Genomic DNA, 16,208 nt, shown 5'->3' with positions numbered 1-16,208 from the left:
GCTGCATAAATAGGTGGCCCTACTTAAGATTTTAAATTTACTTGCCTGGAGCAAGTCCAACCCAGTAATCCTTTCAACGGCAATAAATGGATGGTAAGAACCAGCTGGTTTACAACCCTCCCGGATTTCTGAAAGCTACTATAGACATTAACCACTGCAAAGTTAAAAATGGATACTTTTGTAGCTTAATGCAATATAAAATTATTCGTTCTGCCTTGAGAGAAGTATATTTTCAATAAAGCAAACTCCTGTTCATCTGACTTTCTTCTTGCTTTGCTCTCCTGCTTTGCAGACAAGCTTGGAAATAAATGAGGCCATGAACTATTGAGGGTATTACAGTAGTAGAAATATACAGTATGAGTCTGTTTAATTTTCCCTATGGTGCGTGATAGTTTAAAATGCAGCAATTAATTTTTCTCTTTCCCATGTTACACAGGTATATTGGATAATATGTAGAGTCCAGAGATTTTTTTTTTTTCCTCAGGAGAGTGAGAGAGATGTCAATAATTCTGCAATTCTCTAATTTACATTTTATTATGATTTTTTTTTGGCCTAAAGGTAGCTAGTTATGTCATATTTTTCCCATTCTTTATTGCACAAACTATTTTCTAATTGAGCTTCAACATTGTAGAAGACTTCTGAAATGCTGATAATCCAGCTTTAAGATGCCAATATGAGTTTTAATTTTTTTCTTCTTGCAGATGTTCTTGAAGGCTACAATGGCACAATCTTTGCTTATGGACAAACATCATCAGGAAAAACGCATACTATGGAGGTACAGTGGCAAAATTAAATCAGTTTGGTAGCAGCAGTAGAATTATATGTACCAATTACCTGAACAAGCTAGCTATCTGGAGCGCTCAGCTGTGAGTGACATATAAAAAGAGATCTGGGTATGTTTAGCTTCTACTGCCTTTCAAGCTGTAGTATTTCTTTCAATGTGGAGTTTTTTTCAAGAGATGTCTACAGATACCTAGCTAAACTAACAAATGGTGGGTGAAAAACATCAAGTATAGTTTCTCCATATTTGTCACAACAGTTTAGGTATGTGTATATTTAAAGGATTTGAGTGAGATTTGTTAATCCACAAGTGAAAAACAGTAATAAGGGTCTGTAGAGTTCCCTTGCATGCAGGATTATGAAAATTCATGCCTTGGTTATTGGTTTTCTCATTTGCACTCCCCTTCTGGGAATGCCACTCTCGCGTGCTGCAGCACAGATGGATGAATTTGAGAATTGTTGCTTTGGAGGAGGAGAATACCAAATTATACCAAATTCCAATGGCTGAAGTCCTAAGTCTGTTCATATTTCTGCCACATGAAGTGTGAGAGTGTAGGTTTTTTCCCGTGTTTGGTTTTTTTAACTGTTCAGTTAGAAGACATTTAGATATTTTAGTCTCTTGCTAAAAAAGGAGGATCATTCAAGCGTTTAATCCTCACATAGGATTGTTTCCATCACAACGCTGTACAAGCCGGGTGTGTATGTCTTGGAGCATTTCAGTTCAACTGTGAACTGTAAACAGGTCTACAGCAAAGTTTTGCTAAATCAAAAGAAAAAATGAGCTTTCTTTTGTTTAACAGCATCAGGTGGTTTTGCTACACGGTTAGCACAGGTGACCTATCTAACCTGAAGGTTAAAGGAGAAGGAAAGCAATATTCTCTCGAGCCAACAGGCCCTGGTGAAATCGCTGTTCGATTGCCACAGTTGTTCCTTTCCTGGAGGATGCAATAACTGATGCCTCACGTCTAATTAAGTCTGTCCTTGCGAGGATGGGGGAAATTACTAGCTTAGCCCTCACAGATGGCACAATGGCTGAGTAATCCACCAGCTCTGAATGTAATTAAATCAAAATGTCTGCAGGGCTTGAGCTGGTGCTTCCACATGGCATAGGGGAAGATCTCTTAAAGCCAATTTATATTCAGAATTATGAGCTGTGATAAAGAAAATGACTGTAGAAAAATGGTTGGTTTACTTCTGTAATAAAGAAAAAGCTGTCATTTTAAAGTAGAATCAAATCTATATTCAGTTTTAATCCCCCTTTTAATCTAACATCCTCTTGTAAAGTTGCTAAAGTATGTTGTGGAAGAAAAAAATAGTCTGAAGTTGAGGAAATAGTAAATCCTCTTGGTAAAGCTGTTATGGAGGATTTTCTGTGAAGTGTGAAATGCTTCATAGTGTTAGTGTTAAGCTTAAACAGGACACGGTAGTATAATATAGCCAGGATAGGCTTTCTGACATACACACGCCTTTCTCCTGTGCTAGATAACACATTTGCTAACCTGTATAGCAGAATATAACCAAAATCTTCTTAAAAATTACATATTTTTGCCCATAAGATTATATTGATGGGCTTTGACCTTATAATAGCGTTTTTAGTAGTGGGTCCCTGTAGACTGTAGTTATTATGTCAACATCCTGAAATAAAACAGCACTGTCTCAAACGTTACACTTCACTAGCTACTGCCTGCCTGCCTGCTATGTTTAAATGTGGAAATTAATGTTCTTATTAAAATGAGAGGCTTTAATGAGCAGAGAACTCTCCGACCTGGTGCTTTGGGGGAGTTTACTAACTGCAATGTCAGCATGGCAGCAGCACATTTCTCCAAACTCTTTCTGAGGTTACAGCTAAATCCATGAGAGTGGTGGTTTTGTTTTTCTTTTTATTCCAGCTTTCCTGTGACTAGCCTACCTCTGCCTTTCTCTTCCCTTCCAGTTTGTGGTCTCCATAAATTATAGTGGGACCTGCTTCAGTCATCTCTTGTTTTAATAAAAATCCATTGATAATAAAGTAAAAATGATATTTTTTTTCAATACATCACAGGATGCTGATGTTAGTGTTTTAAAGATCTTAACTCTTTCTTCTCAAAGCAGTGAATGTGATCTTGCTTCACTGAAGTTTCTACTGACTTAAATAATGAGAAAGCCCAAGCCCAAGAAGTTGTAGATGCAGTGGTTGAGTTACATGCACACTCAACCATGTTTTACAGATTGCTTTCTCTTCTGAGCTAGAGAAAGCTATGTAAAGGAAAGCATAATTATTACAGGGCTTGTTGAAGCTAGGAGAATGTTTAATTAAATACTTCGATAAGTTGTCACTTACCCAGAGCCCAAGCCATTATTAGAGGAAAGGTTTACCTAGTGCAGTGATCCCAAAGCTGATGCACCTCTGTGCAGACAGAAATCTCTGCAACAAAACTTTGAATTCAAACTCTCCTTTGGCTGAGCTAACAACCCAGCTCGATCAAAGCTCCTATAGAAAAGGGGGCACTGCATAGCTCTAGCATTTCTCATTCTGTAGCTGTCTTTGCCTCATGCATCTTGCAGTGCTAAGTAGCATAGACGTACCTTTGGTTGCATTCGTGTGCGCTGAAGAAATACCAGCAAATCTTTGTTTATTCTAGTTTAGGTAAAACTCCTTTCCCCTCTTTGGGAAAACTCTCTCTTTGCAGTAATACAAAGTAGTCAGTTGGCTTCAGTGACCTTTTCAAGGGCTTCTTCAGGGAGAAGGGATGGATAGTGTGAAAAGTGAATTGCGGTCTCTGCTCAATAACAGTGCTGTGCGATGGAACCGAGTGCTGTGCTGGCAAGGTGAAACAAAGTGTTGGGGTTTGGTTTCAGTGTGTGTTTGTGCGTACAAGTTTTCCTCTCCATCAGGGATTGAGTTTATTTAATCACCCTCTTTTTCATTCTCGTAGTCTGAAATAAAATGGTGTATCATACGACAAGGACTTTTTAGTTTTTGAGAAGCTTAATAGGATGTTTGATATGGTATAGCATTTAACTGCTTCCACTGCAGAAGGTAATATTATTTGTATAATATAAATAAAATATTCATGGTTTAGATACAGCTGAGTGCTGCATTTATAGGGAAGGCAGTCAGCAATGTAACTGATTTATCTATATTCCCCCCCGCCTTTTTTTCCCCAAGATGTGTAATTCAAGGGCAGAAACCTAGTAACTGTTTTAAATACAAGCTTTGAGATAGAGGAAGAGATTGTGTCAGTTCTTCATGTTAAATTTCCTTCATCCTAGGTTGATGCTTAGAAGTTGACTGTCATTTCACCAGCTTTAGCATAAAGGAAGCGATGTCTAGAAATACTATATTTGAGTATACTAATAAAGGCTGAGAAACTTGGAAAACAGGTCAATGTGACCCACTAGTCATTCACATGCATGCATAATATTGGGAAACTCATGTACGTGTGTATGATTTTCTTCCTATTTTGTGAAAAAAATGTTGGCGTTTAATAATTTTCAGCAATTACAGATCAAATCTGACTTCCCATGATGTGGAATTGTATGGTTACCTACTATATCTAAAAAAAAAAAATGCCCTACCACTATTCGGAGTAAGGTGCTTTGTTGTGCTGATATGGACAGTAATACTTGGACAAAGATATATTCAAAAGGTATATTAGAGTTTCTAGGTACTCTGTTCTGATGGAGTCTTACGACTACTGACTTGTTATTGCATATTTAAGCAGTTTCATAAAACATTTGGAAAAAACAATGCAGTGTACGCTGTAGTCAGAAAAGGTTTTTATTTCAAGTTTATATTTCTATTCAGTTTTGAAGTGGTGTTAGCTTTCCTGTATGTGTCTGGCTTTTTCAAAAAGAGCAGTGCAATTAAAAGGAGCCATGCAGTCAGGGAATTTGTTGGGTTTAGTTTATATTCAGTTCTTGAAAGAATAGAGGAAGGTAGTTGTGCAGATTAACATGCAGAACAGTAGTGTGTGTAAGGCACAGTTCGCTGGCAATAGGCCCAGCAAGCTCAATTCAAAATATATTACTCTAATCCCCGAATCCCCGCAACCTGGATTTTGCTTTAGCTTTCTAGCATAGTGGTGAAAGAGAAACTAAATGCTTTGATACTTTGTGTTTCTGACATGTTTCCAAATACCTGATTTAACTGGGAGAACCAGGCTGTAATTTGTACGCTTGTGTTTATTTGTCTATGTTTGGTCGGAGAGTGACAGTGTAAATAGCGGCAGGACAGCACGCTTGGCAAATGGCAGGAGCTGACGAAACAAATAGATGCTCCGTCGGGTGAAGAGTGCTAACATGTCGAGTCATTCTGCCACCTTTTCTGTGCACTTATATCACGGAAATCCCCCCAGAGCAGCAGACACGTTCACAGGGGCCCACTGGAAGGAAGGTGTGTTTGGACAAGGCTTTCTCCTCTCTTGTGCCCGAGCTAGGCTTTCCAAGTTACGGTTTGGTTTTGTGTCTGCAGGGGAAGCTGCACGACCCTCAGCTCATGGGAATCATTCCGAGAATTGCACATGACATCTTTGATCACATCTATTCCATGGATGAAAACCTGGAGTTTCATATAAAGGTAAATGTGGAATGACGTGTTACGTAATGGGTCGGATGGGAGAAAGTTGAGCTGGGAAATCTGCATTCATGCTATAACATTGTGCTGCAGAATTTTTCCTTTCTGCCTTTTATAACTCAAAAAACCATTAGGTTTAACCAATACAGTTACTGGCCTTTGATGGAAATTTTTTTTGAGCGTGTTTTCAGCTCAGGTTTGCTAGTCCGTTGGTTGCCTTGTCTCTCACCACAGCTGATAGGCTAGCCAACATGGTAAGAAAACACTTATTTCACTGCAGCTTCTCCGAAGACTGTACCTCAGCCCCGCTGGTTATGACCGTAAATACTATTGATCTGCATGACGTTTGAGAGAATACGGACATGTTGTTCCCATCTCAATGACATAAAGAGTCCTGTGGGTTTGAAGTGGAGGGAAGACGGCTTTGGGCAATTTACGGAAGGATGTTTAGAAGTAATTTTTAATCTCAAAATCTTACATATAGGTTCCTTGAGATGGTGGACTAAGTTTTGATTTGAACAGCTGATATGTTTTTCCTGTCCTTATTGTGATACCAAACATATGATCTCAAATTATTTGAGTGACCTTTAATTCCTACTGTTCATCCCGTCTCCTGGGGAGCTCTCAGCCATGGGGGCATCAGTCCATCTGGCAGAGTTGGGGTCAGGGCACAGCTTTCTTCTAAGCGGACATCAGTAAAATTACCCTGTGGATTGCAGGAAAAATGGGTACTCCTCTGTGTGATCCCTCCCCCAAAACACACAAAACATACCTAGACGGCTTCAGTAAAGTTAAGTAGCTGAGCACAGGTAGAGTGTGAAAACACTGTCCCTTCTCCTGCTGTGACCAAGTGATGCTCTCTGAGAACGGAGCTCTCCTCTGTCCCTCTTGTGCCTCAAAGTTGGAGATGAGTGACGACTTAGTGCTGCTTGTATTAAAGCCCTTGAAGCACTTCTGGGGGTATATATTTTTTATTTTCCCAATAATCTAGCAGAGTACGTCTGAACGAGTTACTGATCTGCTGGAAGGACTAGGTCATTTTTTATTGAGAGTCTTCTTAGCAGTGCCTCTTTGTGGGTGTGCTCATGAAGTACAGACAGAAGAAGCAGACATACAAAGTACAAATAAACCCTCTAAATATTTTAATATATATATATTTTAATATTTTAGTTGTAAAATATTAAGCTCCTTAAGAAGAGGCGCCTCTGAATGAATTTTCATAGAAATGCCTTCCATAGAAGTGACACTGATTTCTTTTCATCATCTGTAAAGCTCTCCTGTGGCTATTGCTATTCTATATGATAGCACTTGGATAGCAACAGATGGGGACCCCCTTGTACAAAACGTGTAAATTCATGTCCTGGCAGAAGATTATCACTTTATAAATCATGGTCTGCCAGCACTGAATTATTTCAGTGGTTTCCTATCATAGTTGACGTTTATGAATATCTTAACATTATATTGCCTAAATAGCAATGAATGAGTGAGTGATTATACAAGGAGCTGTCATTGAGAGAAATGCATGTTCTGTCATTGGGAGCAAGAATTTAACCAAACTGTCACACTCTTTTAATAACTGAGCCAACACTGGAAATTAATATCATTTTTTTTCTCTCTCTCTTTAATAGAGACCCGTTTAGAACAGGGAGGGGAACTTGATATCTCCTGCGTGTGTTGGTCCTCAGCAGTGTGTTAATAGAATAACATAAAGCACGTGAGTTAAGTTTAGGTGAACCGGACTGTTGAAATGAGCTGGTCCAGAGGAGGGCTTTAAATGGGACACAGGTGAAGTAAATGCACAAAAGCAAAACACATCTATATTTAATAGCAGTTGTCACATAGGAAGATCAACTCGTCAGTATAAAAAAAAAGATATAATTTATTTTTCCTATGAGAGAAAATGATACTTTACTAGGTAGCTAGAGTTTACTGATACCTAAAATTTAGCCATCGTGTTCTAGCTAAATAATCCCTGGATAAAGCTTATTTAGGGTAAGGTTAGGCATCACCCCCCTAACACATTTCTCTTTGCTTCTGTGAGTCGAATACCCTTTTATTTAGGGAGTCATTCACTCATTCTCCCTCTCCTTAATATTTTATTTTTTGAGGACAATTGCCTCTCCCTTTGTTACAGAAAAGCTCATTTTCAGTTTCCTCTTTGGGACTTGATTCAGGACAGAACTTTTACATATGCTTCATTTAAAAATTTAATTTAATTTATATTGCTTAAGCTTATGTAACCTGTATGTTAAACCACTGAACGTGCTGTGTGCTTTTGTGCTGCTGAATATCAATATGCCTCTTACAGTTGTCAAAATTTATCCTCCTCGTGATGCAGCTGTACTGATATGATACTAGGTGAATTGATTTGATTCTGTTCAATATTTTTGTGTCAAAAGATAAGATTTGTCTGGAGGTTTTTTGTATACTTTCCTGATGAATCACTGATAAAGGGAGAAGGATCAGACATTTAAATCCTTCAAATTACAAATGCTTTCACGTGAAAGATGTGATTCAAAGTATGTGGGAGGTAGATTTTATTTTTAGTTTGACAGATATGGAAATATAGGTACAGAGACTTAAATCACCAAAGTTTAAATCTGTAATGTTTATGATTACTTCATTAGGTTTCCTACTTTGAGATATATTTGGACAAAATAAGGGACCTACTTGATGGTAAGTTCTGCATTTCTTATGTGACTAAGTGGTGTTGGGCTTGGTATAGTGCTTCGAATCAACGCTTAAGCGGAAACGGTTACTTTCTTTGAGAGTGATTTAAATTTAAGCTGTATGACTCGGTTTGTGAAAGAGAATTTTGCAGTTTAAGTCATCTCTGACTCTCATGCACCTACCTCTGCAGTGCTACATAGCTTGATTATAAATCAATGAGTACAGAGAATTTTACAGACTTCAAGGCATGTCTGAGCCTCATTGGCAATGTATATTCGTAAAATAAAACTGAGTTCTGTTGAGGTTTTTTTGTTAAATTTAGAATACATTTGGTTCATCTTATTCCTTGCTTTGCTTCTGTTGGGTAGAGTTTGTTGGGAGTTATCTGTCTCTTTTACAATTGGTGTGTCTGTATATGCATGCTGTATGTTGATGAAAGTGTGAGTTGTGTGTGTTGAATCAGTCTGAAGACAGAGCAATGTATGCTAATGATAACGCAAAACCAGGAACATGTATTTGAGCTTTTTTGAATTCCAGGGAGTTCTTCTGTTTCTTTTGAAACTTTTGCTGCTTTGGCAAAATCCAGCTTGGTCCGTGTTTATTTTATTAATCCAAGCAATAAAAAAAGCTCTTGTGCCATAAAGTTAACTTTAAAGAAACAGGTACAAGATTGACAGAACAAGAAACAAGTTTTACCTAACAGAAATATTGGTGGTTAACGAGGAGTGGGAAGCGACTGCAATTCTCAGTTACAGATTTAATACATTCACGGTATTTGTCTGTCATGCCTATAGTTGGCATATTATTATCTGTGGAATATTCCTAATGATCTCCATCTTTTTTATTAGTGTCAAAGACAAACCTCGCTGTACATGAAGATAAAAACAGAGTCCCGTATGTTAAGGTACAGGGAAAATTTGATGCTCATTTTTTCATTCTTTCTCACTTATGCATTTATTTACATATTTCCATTTGTATCCCAGTGCATTTGCTGAGGCGATTCGACTCACGTACAGAAACTTGAATGTTCAAGTAGTATCGGTCCCCGAATTTAAACAGTTTCCTGAAATGCTAGTGGGCTTGAATCATGTTTGCTTTCTTTTCCTGACTTTAAACATTTATATTTTGTTATATGTATGGTGTTAAATTTTAAGTATTCATATTGCCATTTCATGTCAGATATGAAAGAGAACATCTTGAAGAATTTTGTTCTTTAATATTTTGTTGCATAGATGCTGTAATCTCGCGATATTTTAGAACAGATTTGTTGGGTTAAGAATTTGTTCTATGATTTCCTGGGCCCTCACTTAAATGTAATATACTTGTTATGAACATATCTGAGCCTTAATAATATAAATATAATATTGTTCTGTTTATTCTCATCCTGGGGAGAGCAAAAACAAATTTGATAAAATAATTCCTTCAGTAATATTGCATTAAGGCAGAGAACAAGGACTATGCATCACATCTTGTAGTTTGAGAGAGAACTAACTAACCCAAATTAGTAACAGGAATATATGCTGTATGTGTTCTAAGTATAGAAACTCTCTTCTGCTGCATGTTTGGATTTGACTGAGTCTTTAATCTTGTGAAAGAAAATGGTCTCTCAAGTTATCCCGTGGACTCCTCCTGAAAGTCATACAAAGGCATGTTTTGGTCCATTGCCTCGCTAATGATCATGTTGGATGTTGATGGGTCCTCAAATTATTTTGTTCATCAGTGCTAAATATTCTCCCTGAAGGCATTTGGAGTGCTAGGACACTTCCTACACTCTTCTATTTTCTTGCATATTCCTAGGGTTGTACAGAAAGATTTGTATCTAGTCCTGAAGAAGTTTTGGATGTCATTGATGAAGGGAAAGCTAACCGTCATGTAGCCGTTACAAGTAAGTATTCTGTGGAAGCTTTCTGGCTACAAAGGGTGGGTGGTTGTAGCTTCCTAGTGGTGTATTGATTCTTCACGTTCACAAAGTACTTTGAGTTACTTAGGTGAATGATGTAATGATGCACAAATTATAACGCTCTGAAGTTAATAGAGCTGTACTTTTTTTACTGCTTCACTGCATACAGAAACATTTATTGACTTTCAGCTTTGAGAACTCCTGAATTTAATACATGGCATTATATACTATTGTTATATAAAAAGTCAGAATATATATTGTTACACATAGTATAGATATTTTGAAATAATGTATAACTGAAATTATGTATGTACATTCTTCTTTGTGCTACAAGTCCAGAACTCGGAGCAATTCACTGGTCAAATGGCAAAGACTGCAGAGCAATTATCAGACTCTGCCTGCTTCTCGCTTGCAAGTTATCCCAGTGAAGCGGTGACTTGGATTGAGTTCCAATAATGGCAAATCAAACAAATCTTCCTGAATTAAAAAACAGAATAATCACTTCAGCCTGAGCCAAATTTGTTGACATTTATGTTGCTTGCAGCCTACTAGCATCACAGTGATAAAAAGGGCAGGTATCTTTGCCCTGTTTCCCAATTTATACTGTAAGATGTCTTTGATCCAAGCAGTCAGCTTGGCAGAACCTCAGCTTGTGACTCAAGTCTTTGCGGTGAGGGGTTGGGTTTGTTTGGGGTTTTTTTGCTGTTGTAATTTTATTTTATTTTCTATTTTTTATGACGCACTGGGTAACTTCTTTCTCTTACATGTCTCTACCTTCCTGCTTTAGTAAATACTGTATTGCTTTAGCTTTCCCATGCCTTTCTCATCTTACTAATAGAAATGTATTCTCTTTTTTCTGAGTAACGTTTCCTCACGTTGTTCCTGCTATTCCCTTTAACAAAAAATACCCAAGTACACCTTTTGCTGTGATACTGCCTTTTGCATTTAGTGCGCAGAGAAAAGTTCTGACAAAAGTTGACAGAGAATGAATTTTACCTAGACTGAAATGGCGAGGAGCAGATTTGGAAGCGTTATTGAAAAAACTGACTTTGGAGATGGAGGAGAAAAAGGGAGTTCGGATAAATATAAATATTGCTGTGAATGTGAATGGGGAAAGGTGGTAGTGGATTTTAAAGTAACAGAGAAAATAGAGAAAACAGATGAGAAAGTGGTTTACTGATTCTGAATGTTTTCTTTTTGTTACTTTATGAAACTTCAAGCATGGCATGGTTACAATCAAACTTAGAATAAGCGGAAGCTGAAACAGTAACTGCCTGTGTTTTACCTGCTGCCTGGGAGAAGGAGGATTTTTAATTACATAAGCAATAAAAGTCACTCTGAAATTTTAATTTAAATAGTGTGGCTTTGATGAAAACTTTCGCTAAAATGTTGGGAGATCTCCTCACACAATTGCACTGAGACCTGCCTAGCTTCTTTTTATTGCAAATATTATTACTTCTCTGTAAATTCTCCTGCTCAGCTCAGAATTACTCCTCTGTCCAGGATGCTGAACATACATCCTCATTGTAGCTCTGTGTCTAAATAGTGTCCGTTATATCACAGCAGTTTTTTGTGTGAGCTGTCTATGCTCACGAAGAAGCATAAAAGGACAGACCTTTATTTCTTACTGTATCTGTGTAACATTATTTTATTATTATTATGCTGTGATTTTTTTTTGTTGTTATTTTTTACTATTTCTGGTCAAATTTTATTGCTTAAAAAAACTTCCAAAAAAAGAAAGAAAGAAAGAAAAAAAAGCTTTTTTCCCAAGGCTGTCATTTACCATGAATCTGGTTAATTTGGTCATGTTGGGAGAAAGTAGGAGCTCATTGTAGTCCACCAGCTTTATTTGCAGCTCTTGGCGTAGACGCTGCTGTCAGTACAGTGGTCTGGGCTCTCCAGTGAATGGACTCGTACTTTTGAATTTGCTAGCCATAGGCTAGCTCTGATGAAGTATAATTTCTTGTCAGGTTTTAAAGTCATTTAAATAAAACCTTTCAAATGTGATTGCAGATATGAATGAACACAGCTCTAGGAGCCACAGTATCTTCCTCATTAATATTAAACAAGAGAATGTGGAAACGGAGAAGAAGCTCAGTGGGAAGCTTTACCTGGTAGACTTGGCTGGAAGCGAGAAGGTAATCTTTCCTTTTTCCTAAACTGCTGAATTATCCTAGTGGGATCATTAAACTGATCATGTGAATGTGTGTCGGTGCAAACTAAGCTAGGTATAGTTACAGAAGTTTTACAGAAGTCTTATCTCATGTTATCAGTAGTATGGCAATCTTTTTTTTTTAATGTGAGATGGAGAAAAGGAACAGATCAGAACCATTTATTGGTATGAAATGCAAAACCCAAAACTCTGCAATAGATCTTCCTTTATAATGAAGTGAATTGAACCACTGTACTTTTACATAGCTTCACATTTAGTTATGGGTATTCGAATAAAGTAATATAATTTTTATGTAATTTGTCATATTAGACCACTATTTTAATTTTTTTATATTCCTATTTCTAGGTAATTATTTCACATGTTAGATCAATGAAATAACAGCAGTTAATGCAGTTGTACAGCTGAAATCTATTTGAAGCTCCCTGAATGACTGTCTTGATTGTAGTGACTATTTCTGCTTTCCAATATAGAAAAATACTAGCCAGAAAAGAACTTATATCTGTTTATCAAAAGAGTCATGGTCTAGAACAGTGGAAGAAAAGTTGTTTCTCAGTTCTAATTCTGACATCATCTGTAGTGTTCAAAATTGCTTCACTGTAAATGAAATAAATGAATTTAAAACCCCATCATTTTGCAACGCTATGGATCCTTTATTCAAGCTGGATCCTTGGTAACTACTCTGCATGTCAAAATAATTAAATAATTACTCATGATGAAGCAACGTCTCTCATTGTGGTCACAGATTTCTATTTCTTTCTGAAAACGAGAAGTAAAATGAAAGATTTTGTTTGATAGGCTGAGCAGCTAGTTGGGACTAGCTAGTAGGGACACACTAGTTGATAATCCATCATTACAATGCGGAAGCCATCCATCAGAGTAATTCATCATGTTAATTTCTGTTATTGCATATGATACTAAATGTTAAATTAAAATCTCTTAGTGGTGTTTAGAAAATGATTGCCTAGTGAGGCTCTACTCTCCTCTGAAAATACACTTCTGTGGTTCATTATGTTCATTTGGACATTGTACAGAAAACCTGAAATAAGGGTTTCCTTGGTAGATTGTCGTCTTAAAAGATACAATTATGTTTCCATTTATGTCATGTGGCATTCATTTTTAGAGGAAAGTACAGATACTGTAGTTTCAGTGTAGAGAAAAATATATAGCTTTATCCTACATAAAAAGAGAGAGAGAAGAGACTGATGCTCTCTAAAGGAGTGCTGGTCCCAGGCCACCAAGCTTCTTGACTGGGCCACTTTGGGGTCCAGTCTGTGGGCCAGCGAACCTCACATAAGTGAGATTATGCCTTTTCTGCCCTGATATTGTTGGTCCATGCAAGTAAAATACAAAGCCAAGATACGCGTTTGGTGGCATATGCTGTGTCACTGAGTGTGCCCTGAGAATATACCTGCAGTGTTCCCTATCTGTATGGACAGTCTGGTCTTGGAAGAGGTCCCCAAGTGTCCCCAAGCATCCACAGACTTACCAGCTTTTCCCTTAACGAAGTAGGAGTGAGCTTGCTCTTCCACTGGAAGAAAGGCAGAAGTGTTACAGGCTTCCACTAACAAAAAAGGGCATATAAAATTCTCCTCCTTCACGCTGAGGATAAGCTTGCTTTGTTTTTCTTCCAAGAGCATCTTTAACTGTTGCACGATCTGCATTGTAGCTGTATTTGAACAGGCGCTTGCCGATAGCTGAGCCTGACTGTTGCCTGCTCTCTTTGGTAGGTCAGCAAAACCGGAGCGGAGGGCGCTGTTCTTGATGAAGCTAAAAATATCAATAAGTCTTTGTCTGCTTTAGGCAATGTGATATCTGCCTTGGCAGAGGGAACTGTAAGTAATCCTGTTTTGTGTTGTTGAAGAATGGCTTTTTATTTATCTGTTTCTTTGCCATGCACATAAAAAAATAAGCTAACATTTCAATTCAGCAAGAAAAAAACATTAGCTTTCCAACCACAAACTGGTGACACTTTTGCTATTCTACTAAAGATAAGAAACTAGTTCTGAGTGATTTCACTTGAGTGCTTATCCAATCTTAGCACAATCAAAACAATTACTCTTCAGGATTGTATGCTACAAATCCATTAAACCTGTCATTGTCGGCTCATGTTCTCTCTCGTTACGATACCATTATTTAAAAAAATTGTTCTTGTCTCTTACTTGTATTTTGATTAGAAAACTCACGTTCCATACCGAGACAGCAAAATGACCCGAATCCTTCAGGATTCCCTGGGTGGGAACTGCAGAACCACCATCGTGATATGCTGTTCTCCTTCTGTGTTCAACGAAGCAGAAACAAAGTCCACCCTGATGTTCGGACAGCGGTGAGTCCCTCTCGGCATTAGGCTGGATGACACTTGCTCGGGCTCTTCCACGTGTTCTGAGCCAGTCGTGCTGAGGGGACTGAGATGAGTAGGCATTTTAAAATAGGGAGGTTTCTGGAGTTGTTCAAATACAGTACTGGAGAACTTGAGAAAACTATTTTATGTCTCTTTATGTCTCTTTGTTCCCTATGGTACCAGAAAAATGTTAATGCTGGCCAGCAGCTGCACTACTTAGAAGCTCTGGTAATTTTTCCTGCAGAAAGTATAAAGCGTTATAGTAGTTCTTTGAAATTTTATGGGGAAGATAATGGTATTGGGCAGTTTTCTGTTGGCTAACTCAGTGGAAAATATTTGGGTTTGCTTTATCTGATACTGCTCTTGCTTTTAAGATGTGTCTTCTCCTTGAATGGCATCTCGGTGATTATTGTTAGGGTTGCGAAAAATATTTTTTAACCGTTAAGAAAAATGAAGGATGTGGACACAGTGTAATATTGACAGCTTCGAAAGATTACCGTGATAGCTCACAGACATTTTTATATGGTTGAAGGATCTTAACAATTTAGGAGCAAGTTCTCAGAAACAAGCAAGGATAAAATAAATGTGGAAGTAGTCAGAGAGAAGATTTCTTTTCTATATGTGTTTGTTGCCAATAGTCGTATGAAATACATTTGGAAAGTTTGCAAAAATAGGTCAGGCTCATTACGTAATTACTGGTTTTGTTGCAATTGAGGAGAACTTTGATACTTTGGAAAATTCCTCACTTTGTTTCATGTATGTTTATTTGTGTGATAGCAGAAAGAAAAAATACTAGCAAGTTATGATAGTTTGAAATATAATTTATTTAACAGTTTGTACAATATAATAAATTTGTCTTTGTCTGAAAATGGGTTGTTTTCCACCATGCATAATTTTTGCATCGAAGCCCACACTGTTAAGGAGCATTTTATATTGGAAAGTAAAATCATGTATAACAGGTTAATCTGTTAATCTTCTATTAATTCATTGCCCTCCTTTTATCCTTTACTGTGAGCTTTCCTTAGATTTTAGTGAGGGAAGATGACCCCTTTAGTGTATTCCTATAAGAGTACGTCAAAGTGCAGGACGGGCAGTGAAGGACAAACAGATGCAGCTGGGTGCAGTCCCTTGTAAGGGACAGTGGCGGATTAAATTATTGAAAATATAAGCTTCTACTGAAATCCTGTATATTATAATGTCACAGAAATTTTGAGTAAATGGAAATATTAAGATACAGTAATTAAATAGTGTTAACAACTCTGACGTAGAATGAGTTGCACAGTTTTTGTTGCACAGGTGGTAAAAGTTTAAATGTTTTGGTAGTTCACAGTTTAAACCTCCCCACGTACAATTTTCTGACTGCGGGTGATTTCAGACGAGTGTGAGTCTTGCACCCCTGTAGAACAGGAGAGCGGTCCCAAAGGTCTTGTTAATTCATGCTGGGTAAGGCTTCAGGGCAGTAAAGCAGCTGAAGGGACATTTCATTGTAAGTAGGTGAGGAGGTACTGTGTTAGGTTTCAGTCTGCTTGCTGTTATGCTGAACTCTGCGGTATGCTCTGAAGTAAAAAGAAGTGTAAACAGTGAAATATAATAGTTCAGATTAAGGGGTTTAAAAGGTAGTGTAGCTTTTGAAAAATTATTTTATTTTTTTTAATCTAGATTAAAAGGGGTTTGCTTTTGCTCTCTAATGCGTAACAGTGCTCCAGGATCTCTGGGAAGTTGTATGCTCGGGTACTTGAGGAAGTCCAGTTTCCATGTTAATTCAGTTTGCGTTTCTCTTGGTTTCATTTCT

General features: G+C 37.5%; 1 protein-coding gene across 1 annotated transcript in view; it reads left to right on the top strand.

The window, feature by feature from the left end:
• KIF5C (kinesin family member 5C) overlaps positions 1-16,208 on the top strand; it is an 87,771-nt gene that overhangs the window by 32,359 nt on the left and 39,204 nt on the right. Inside the window, exons 3-10 of the mRNA XM_075152680.1 lie at positions 702-775; positions 5,234-5,338; positions 7,963-8,011; positions 8,854-8,909; positions 9,803-9,890; positions 11,919-12,043; positions 13,806-13,910; positions 14,253-14,401. Coding sequence (XP_075008781.1) covers positions 702-775; positions 5,234-5,338; positions 7,963-8,011; positions 8,854-8,909; positions 9,803-9,890; positions 11,919-12,043; positions 13,806-13,910; positions 14,253-14,401 — 751 coding nt within the window. The remainder of the gene's footprint in view (positions 1-701; positions 776-5,233; positions 5,339-7,962; positions 8,012-8,853; positions 8,910-9,802; positions 9,891-11,918; positions 12,044-13,805; positions 13,911-14,252; positions 14,402-16,208) is intronic.

The sequence above is a fragment of the Calonectris borealis genome, chromosome 6, assembly GCF_964195595.1.
Source record: "Calonectris borealis chromosome 6, bCalBor7.hap1.2, whole genome shotgun sequence".
Taxonomy (NCBI): Eukaryota; Metazoa; Chordata; class Aves; order Procellariiformes; family Procellariidae; genus Calonectris; species Calonectris borealis.
Note: the sequence above shows the minus strand (reverse complement) of the source record. Positions and strands in the feature narration are given on the sequence as shown.